The sequence below is a fragment of the Miscanthus floridulus genome, chromosome 19 (assembly GCF_019320115.1).
Source record: "Miscanthus floridulus cultivar M001 chromosome 19, ASM1932011v1, whole genome shotgun sequence".
NCBI classification, from domain to species: Eukaryota; Viridiplantae; Streptophyta; class Magnoliopsida; order Poales; family Poaceae; genus Miscanthus; species Miscanthus floridulus.
The window spans coordinates 67,843,695-67,853,064 of NC_089598.1; the positions used below are offsets into that span (position 1 = coordinate 67,843,695).

At 47.8% G+C, this 9,370-nt stretch overlaps 1 protein-coding gene across 1 annotated transcript; it reads right to left on the reverse strand.

Annotated features, from left to right (window-relative positions):
• Positions 1 to 2,465: 2,465 nt before the first annotated feature.
• LOC136529240 (E3 ubiquitin-protein ligase Os06g0535400-like) lies at positions 2,466 to 3,665 on the reverse strand. Its single transcript, XM_066522329.1, has one exon. It carries the CDS (start codon positions 3,399 to 3,401, stop codon positions 2,652 to 2,654), a length of 750 nt encoding a protein of 249 aa, XP_066378426.1. The 5' UTR covers positions 3,402 to 3,665; the 3' UTR covers positions 2,466 to 2,651.
• Positions 3,666 to 9,370: the final 5,705 nt, after the last annotated feature.

Genomic DNA, 9,370 nt, shown 5'->3' on the forward strand with positions numbered 1-9,370 from the left:
TGAATAAAAAAGAAAAAGTGCAAGAGATGTGTGAGAGTGTGAGTCCGCATGGAGTAACTGAGGGTGCATTTAGTTCGCGAAATAAAAAATTTTGGATGTCACACCGAATGTTTTGGGAATGTCGGAAGGGGTTTTCGGATACTAATAAAAAAACTAATTACATACTCCCTCCGTATACGATTTAGAAGACGTTCTAGCGCTTAATCAGAGTTGAGAAAAAGACGTCGTTGTACCACGCATGCAAAGCTGTGGACGCTGCTGCCCCTGCATGCACACGCTTCGGCTCCCACGCCTCGCTCGGGCTCCCACGCACGCGCTCCGGCTCCCACGCCGCGCTCGGCCCACGAGTTAATAAGCGCCGCGTCAAGGCAGTAATCACGTCGGACCTGCTGAGCGCGCGCGTAGTGGAAAAAAACGAGCTCCAGTGCACTTAAACGCAAAAAACAAACCAAACTAACAACGCTAAACGCGCCTCATCGCGGCTGAATTCGCGCCAACGGCGAAAATCGAACGCTGGAGCGCCTCCCTTGCCTTCCTTCCGTACGGTAAAATCGCGCTGGAACCGCCCAGCCGCAAGCACCACGCCCAGCCCCAAATGAGCAGCAAGCCAGCGCCGCGCCGCATGGTAACAGTGCCATGCAAAAACGGTTGACCATGCAACCCAAAAAATGGGTTGGCCAAGGGATTCGAACCCTGCCCACAGGCCTCCAGACGTGGCCGCCTGACCAATCGAGCTACGTATGATTACTGTCTTGTGGATACCCGTAGCCCTATTTAATAAGGGCAAACATGGAAGAATACCTCCTAATTAATGACTCCTTGGTAAGCACAATCATGTCCTAAACGACTTCTAAATCCTATACGGAGGGAGTAGCTCGTCTGAAAACTGCGAGACAAATTTATTAAACCTAATTAATTCATCATTAGCGCATGCTAGTTACTGTAGCACTTATTGCTAATCATGGACTAATTAGTCTTAAAACATTCGTCTCGCGATTTCCAACCAAACTGTGTAATTAGTTTTTTTATCTATATTTAATACTCCATGCATGTGCCGCAAGATTTGATGTGATAGTTTAGGGTGAAAATTTCTAGGAACTAAACCAGACCTGAGGTTGGGAGAAGTTCTGGTCACGCTTTCTTTATTTGTTGTGGGTCCGTCCAGTAGGTGCTAACTCTTACACCTTGGAGACTTTTTTTGGCTAACATAGCACCTGTTGAGGTGTCAATCCTTGCACCTTGTTATAGGAATATAGATTAAAGTTGCTCAAGACCGCTTAAAAAGTTTAGAGATAAAAAAATGTATATTTAGAGTTGAGAGACCTAGATGATATCCACTTAAAAGTTAATGGCCCTACGATGTATTTTGCTCTTAAAAATAAAGGGTCTGATTTAGATAATATGTTGCATCATGTATCTATTTTGAGTTTATTATTTTACAGAATCAGTTTACATATTTGAATTTCTATATGATTTAGGAGTAACTGCACCAAAGCCAGTATCAAAGTGGAGTTAGTTGGCAGGGCCATGTTAGGGCACTCCCGATGCTAGAAACCACTATAATTTTCATAGGTCCGAGACTCTATCACTAAAAACCATTCTTTCCGATGCAAGTTTCTACTAGTAGTTTCCATGAACAAAAAATTTAATGAGCATTTATATGCCCCCACGAACAAAGAAGATCATGTGTGACAAGATAACGTGTCATAGTATGCTCTGCAACTCACTATTGAAGGAGCACAAATGCTAGAAACACAGGAGTAGAACCGCTCGTGAAGTTCAGCTTCAAGTGAATCAGCCGTGCTTGCGGTGCTCTCCTCGACGTGGCTTTGATCACTGCCTGCTTCAGCATCAAATATGGTCCTCCATCTGCTTGTACTTTCGGCACTTTAGTCTTTTCCTTCGGATTCAAGAATGCAGAGATCTTCTTTGTCTGCACCGTTGTGACCATGCTAGGTTGGCCTCCGCGTCGCGCGCGCAGCAACATGCGACATTCAGCACCTCACGGCCGCCGTCCGCGCCATTGCTGCTAAGGCCCCCGCGCCGCTCCCCGAGGGCCTCCCGCACGAGTTCTGTGAGCGGCGGCGAGCCTGTGCGAGATCCACGGCCGCTCGAGCCGGCGCGAGATTCGTGGCACGTGGGTCCTCGCTCCTCAGCTCCAAGGCGACGAACACCCCAACGTCAGAGGCATGGTCCTTGCGCGGGCACTACAGTAGTTCCTCAGATCCCACACTGGGGCCTCGCCGCCATCCTGCCCCTCGCCGCAGCGGTCAGCGACGGCGCGCGAGCTCCTGCCAGTGGCCGCTCGATGTTCCGCGGCGGTGCCTGCGGGAGTGCCCACCGGCGACGCGAGGCCCGCGGCGGCGGCTGCGCGAGCTCCCTCCGGCGGTGCGCACAAGATCCATGGAAACGAAACCATACATTTTTCCTCCTCTTTCCCGAACAGAATGTTCAATAATTGCACTTTCATAGACAGACATGGCTTTGCTTTTCTCAGAGTGCACAAACGCGACCGTATGTACAAATCACTACTGACATTTCCAATTGATGCTTGACAACGATTTGGATTACTATACAGATTCACCAAATTTCCCAACAAATCACCACAAATTTGTTAGATAAGATGCATCAATCATTGAGAGGGAAGCTAGCTAGACAGGGCTAATATCGTCATCTAGCGGATCACTGCCGCCGCTGTGGAGCGGCGGCGGCACGCCGGTGGCCCGGCACACAGGGCAGGTCGGGTGCGCCTTGAGCCACTTGCCGATGCACTTGTCGTGGAAGCGGTGGCGGCACCGCGGCAGCGCCCGTAGCGCCTGGTCCTCCCGCATGCCGGCGAGGCAGACGCAGCACTTGTCCTCTGCGCCGCCGGCGCTGCCCCCGCTGCCGTCGTCCTCGTCGTCGCTGAGCCGCAGGAACGACTTGGCGGCCGAGACCGTTGACCCGGTGTCCGGCGAGAGCCAGACGACCATGACGATGATGATGGCGAGGCAGAGCGCGTAGGCCACGACGTCGGCCTGGCTCCGCTCGAAGACGACGACGACCAGCGGCACGAAGACCATGAACACCACGGCGAAGCACCGGTTGGCCAGCGTCGACGGCCGCACGCCGTCTGGCGACCCTAGCAGCGGTGTCAGCACGGGCGCGGCGTCCGCGTCCCCCTGCTGCTGCTGCTGCGGCCGCACCGACGGCGACGGGTCGTCTCGGCCCCCAGCATCGTCGCCGGCGTGGCCGGCGATTGCGTAGCGGTACCAGCGCGCGAAGCAGTAGAAGAGGAAGACCTGGATCGAGAAGCCGCCGGCGAAGGCGGCGGCGACGTCGCCGTAGTAGTCGTAGGCGAGGCGGGTGGCGAGGAGCAGCGTCAGGAAGGTGAAGGGCAGATCCAGCCACGGGAGGTCCATCGCCGCTGCGCCGCCGGCGAGGCCGCGCTCATCACCCGCAAGCACCGTGCGCGCTCAGCGCGAGGAATCCATGGATGGAAAAACGGGATGCGCTGGGAGAGATTCCGTGGACTGACACTTCACCGCCTTTTTCTGCGGCCGGACAAGTCAAGAAAGTTATTAATTAATAATTCAAGAAAAGATCAATACGAGTGTGTGAATGCTGAATAGTTTGCTTCCACATAAGCAAAAATGATTAGCGCACGTCTCAGACCGGATGACGGACTCAATGGCCAGGGCAAGGAGCAAACCTATATTGCAGCATAGTTAAATCCGCACAACGAAAACTACATTTTTCTTCACAGTAGTTGTTGAACTAAACCACTATTAAGTCAACGAACGATCGGTGCGGAGGGCAGCTGCAGGGGAGCTCTCCTTTTTATATATATCAAAAAAAATATTTACCCACCTCTATTAGAAAGCTTATAGAAAGCCTTAGACCTCGTTCGGTTGGATGGGGAACCATTCCGGTCTTCCTCCGATAATTTACGAAGCATCCGAACTGTTCCGGCGCAGAATAGCCAGGAATAGCAATGTATCTCGGTTATTTCGGTTTACCGAGGGTCAAGACTGAATGTCCAGTCTAAATTCGGTTCTTAAGAACTAAAGATCGAATTTCTAACTATTTTTTTCTGTTTAGATCTTAGTTAATTCGGTTTGAATCGGTTTCTCGGTTTCAGGTAATTACCGTAATACGGAGTAGTTGTAAACCACAAGGAGAAGTTTACCAGCCAGCCAGATAATGACGATTCCGTGCGTCGCTGTCAGCAGGACTGTGGCCCCTCAAGCAACGCGGCCAAGTGGGCGTAAACTGCGGTACTAGCATGTCTCCCGGCCGCTGATTCGCCACCGGTCTCTCAGCGAGGTATGTGCAGCGGTGAACGGCGATGGAAGGAAGCGTCCCTTTTTATTCGTCGTCGGCCGAACGGTGGCTCCACTCCCAAGTCCCAACGTATAATATAACATGGATAAGCATGAGCGGTGGCCGTGTGGCCGGTGGAGATGATTGGAGGAAGGTGAAGAGGACGTCCTAAAGGAGCCGAAATCTGGCGACCCAACCAATTGAGGCCCATCGTCGGTCTTTGCTCGCTAGCCCACACAGGAGTTAGGAAAAGGATTTTTCTGTTTATACCAGAAATATATAAGTTTGAGTTTGAATTTGATTCAAATTCAAACTTCATGCCAAAAATGCAGTAAAATTTAATTTGAGGCGAGAAATGAGGGTTAACCCACCATGTCATATATGAATTCAAACAATTTAAAAAAAAGAAATTTTTGAGAACTTTTGCAAACCAAACATTGCATGAAGACACGGTGTGTTACAATAACTAACCCATGTGAATGATGTTTCCTAAATTGAACCATCATAGTTGTCATCTTCAAAATGGCTAAAATATATAGCTCATGTTTAGCAGAGTTGTCACCAACGGACAACAATGCACGCGATTTAGCCCATGTTCCTACTGCAAATGTACAAGAGAGAAATAAAATATAAAAGTAGTCAGTGTGATTTAAAAATAGTTTAAGATTCCAGATGTAAAATTATCTTTTATCTTTTAGGCGCGAGATTTTAGAAACTGTTGGAGTTGGATCCTTGTTATGTCTCCCAAAATATTTTGCAAAGGTTGAAAACCTATTTTTGGGAGTATTTTTAGATACTGTTGGAGATGTTCTAACATCCAATCCATTTGCCATTTCCTACAAAAACATTAATCTTTTTTTCGAAACATAGTACAACACACAGACGCTCATATATATGCATGCACCCTCAACTCTTTGAACGCACGTACACGTACTCTATTTGAGCACCCATGTCCAGTTGAGGATTTCAACCTAAATGAGCAGATTCCACTATAAGAACCCAACCGACTATGCTAAAAAGTTTATTAATAAAGATCAAGCTAATGCTATGATTTATCTCAAGAACCAAAAGGGCATGATTGAAAAAAGAAAAATATATGAAAATAGTATCTTAGAGTCAACTCTAGCCAAAATTGCATAGAAACTGACTGCCACTGACAATATTATCACATAAAAACTAAGTAACTAAAATCAAATGCATAAGTTAGTCCAACTATGAGGGCAAGTAAACTAGTTTTATCTCATAGATGGTTCAGTGTCACAATCAATAAAGACAAGTTATGAGTTGCATGAGAACATTAATTTATATAATGGTGAAATAGTTGTCTTGTGGTTCTAATTTTTGCTCATGAGAGGGTTGCTTCATGAAACAACAACCTCTTTGTCTCATCTTCCTCTCTCTCTTGTAATCAAATATCCTATGTAGCATTGCAGAGATAGCCTTTAAGACTACTAACATGTAGCAATGTACCTATCCCGAGTAAAGGCTCCGATGCCGCCTAAGGCTCCTTGCAGTTGTTGCCTCGACTCTATCCCTCCTTTCCCAAGAAATCATTTGTCGGTGTTTTGTAAAATGGACTAGTGAATTTATACGAATGCCACGCTGCTCTAGGAAGACAATGGTAGCATCCAAAAGACACGAGAATTTATACTGGTTTAGACCGGAGACCTATGTCCAGTTTCAGAGATGATTGAGTGCGTGTTCCTCGCTTGAATGCTCTAAAGTTCTTACAATGGGGGGGTGCAAGAATGGTGGAAGAGGTAGGAGAAGGGCTGCCCGAAGGAAAGCTTCGAGAGCACGGTGAGGATGAGAATGGTTTGATCCGAATCAGAGAGACCCAAAAGGATGCCCTAGCTACCCTTATATAGAGTCTAGAGCTAGGTTACAAAAGAAGGAGGTTCTCCTGACTAAAGGGTCGTGAGCCTAAGGGAGGAGGCCTAGCTAACTTGGCTTGCAAGTAACGCCGTCTTGTGGTATACACCTTGGCATGGCTGTTGTCATGGTCTTGTGCTCATGTCGTGGCATGGTGTGACGTGATGCCATAGTGCCCGTCATGGCAGTACTGTGGGCACGATGGTGTGTTTCGCTAGCTGTCCTACGTGATGTGGTCTTGTCGTGGTCTTCGTCATCGCCTCCTGATGATCCGGGGGCGCCGTACAAGAGTAGGTAGCAGCCCCTAGATCGTCGATCATCTAGCTGCTTGTGGAGTTGGTGGCCACGATCCTGAGCTCTAGGGTCGGGGCCCATGTTTGTTTGGATAGCCTCTAAGTCAAGGGCATCATCGTGTATCCCATCCCATAGTGGGTGGGATCGTACATGTGTCTTGTCAGACCAAATTGGGATGGTGGTTCTCCATACCTGCTGTCACCGCTTGGTGGTGTTGTCTTTTCTCTGCTGTGTGGCGTAGGGATGGCATCTGACCGGATTGAATTGACCGATGTCCCTTTGGTCCTTGTGGGGTTAGTGCAGCGTGCTTGCTCCTATCAGAGTAGGCACGCTTGGCTAGACTCGATATCTGCCCATTCCTCCCAAGGCCCAAGATGGTGGAGTGTTCGTGAGTCCTCGTGTGGCATATGGCTGAGGCAGATGGAGGCATCATGGCGACCCTCGGCCTTAGCGTTCAGCCCAATCCGCTTAGCTTAGCTGGGCCTTGATTGCTCGGGCTTATACTAGTTGGCATACCATGGGCTGCCCGAGCAGCTATCTAATCGATGCCTTGACATACCCGGGGTATCATAACCCCAACAGTAGCCACCGAGCGTTTTTGCGATCATGAAGTGATTATGAAAGTGCTGAGATACACATGTGCTGAGTGCGGGTTCATAGGCATGGCCTATTTGAGCTTCATCGCTTGACCCTGAAAGGATCAAGATGACCAAGAGGGGGAGTGAATTGGGCTAATTCTAAAATTCTTTGCAATAATTAAACTCTACACTTAGCGCACTTCACCCATTGTACCCAGAAAGTGATTCTAATGATCGACCGCACAAAAGTTTAGCACCCTATGTTCCAATCCTACTCTATCAAGGCAATTCTAAGAATGTAAAGACAAGAATTGAATTGCTCAAAAGTAAATGCTCAAAATAAAGAGAGGAGAAGGAACGCGGTGATATTTTGCCGAGGTATCGGAGAGTCACCACTCCCCACTAGTCCTTGTTGGAGCACCCACGCAAGGGTGTAGCTCCCTCTTGATCCGTGCAAGGATCAAGTGCTCTCTACGGGTTGATTCTTCGACACTCCGTCACGGTGAATCACCCACAACCGCTCACGACTTGAGTTGGGTCATCCACAAGCTCCGCTGGATGATCACCAAACTCCCAATCACCACCAAGCTGTCTAGGTGATGGCGATCACCAAGAGTAACAAGCAAGAACTCTCACTTGATCACAACAAGCCTAATGAGAAGGGTGGATGCACAGTTGCTACTCTCTTTTCACTAATGAGGCCTTAATCTTGGATTCTCAAATCTCAATCACCTCACTAAGCTCTTGCTCTCCTAAGCACTCTCAAGGGTGTTTCTCAGCTGTTGAAATGGGCAAGAGTACTCCCTTGAATGAATAGAGGAAGTATTTATACCCCCTCATTCAAAATGAACTGTTATGTGCCTGAGTCAGCACCCTGCGGGGTGATCGGACGCTCAGGTCAAGGTGGTCGGATGATCCAATCAGTTCTCCCCGCCATAGAGCCATTAAGGTGTGATCGAACTCTGACCTGCATCCGGTCAGCACTGACTGGACGCGTCCGGTCGTGAAAACTGCTCTCTGGAACCTTATTGATGTTGACCGGATGCTGGAGCCCAGAGTTCGGTCGCTTCGCTGTTCAGCGTCCGGTTAGTAACCAGAACCTGACCAGCGTCCGGTCAGCACTGACCGGACATGTCCGATCAGGATTCTCCCTCTCTAGAACCTTACTGGAGTTGACCGGACTCTAACACCCAGCGTTTGGTCACATTTCACTCAGCGTTCGGTCGCATCTAGACGACTTCACTTGATCAAATGAACTGACAGGACTCTACTGCCAGCATCCGGTCACATCAGAACCAGCGTCCGATCAACATTTGACCCTCCATTCACTTTCAACTCGAAATCATATGTGAATGAAGTTTTCTCCAATCGATCTAAGGGCTACTTTAGAGCTACCTAGTGCAAGATTTGACAAGTGTGCACCACACCTAACCCACTAGACTCACCTAGGTCAAGCTAATAGTCCATTCCCCCCTTAATAGTATGGCCAAAGGAAAAATAAAGTCCTAAACTACTCTAAGTGTCTCTTCAACACCAAACAACACTTAGAACTAGTCCATCTTTAACCTTGTCATCCATCCTTTGAAAATCGAAATGATTTCTATCGTAGGGGCATGACAACCATAATTGCCCAATCAATTGCCATTACCATGACCTAACTTAATTGCCTCTACAAAACATACGTTAGTCATAGTAATCACGTATTGTCATTAATCACCGAAACCCAACTAGGGGCCTAGATGCTTTCAATCTCCCCATTTTTGGTGATTGATGACAATACAACCTTGAGTATATAAAAAAGATGAGGTTTTCAACATGCTTGGTTCATATAAGCTTTTGACAATAAGAACAAAAGAGTTAGGCAAGCTTATATGACCCAAGCCAACATGGTGTACTCAATAGATATGAAATAAGCATGAGTACAAGAAATAAAGCTTATTTGCATCGGAGTAAAACGTGGAAGCAAGGCAAATGAGCATAACCAAGTGACTTGACATATATAAAGATCAAAGTAGAGAGCACACATGTCACATATCACATAAGTATCACTATCACATGTTTGTAGTTCGATGCATGAAAGTAAACATGAATGATGCATAATAATGTATCACACATAAAAAGCCAAATGTAATAGATAAGCTCCTCCTAGATATATCACTCCCCCCTATGTCTATCATACTCAATCCATCTCCCCCTTTGGCGTCAAGCACCAAAACCTAAGGGTCTGTCGGTGGGGTAGAAGCGGATGAGTCGGGCGCTAAGGTGTGATGAGCGATTTGGAACTGGGTAGCATCATCCTCTGATCCGGTGCTCTGAGCTGGCTG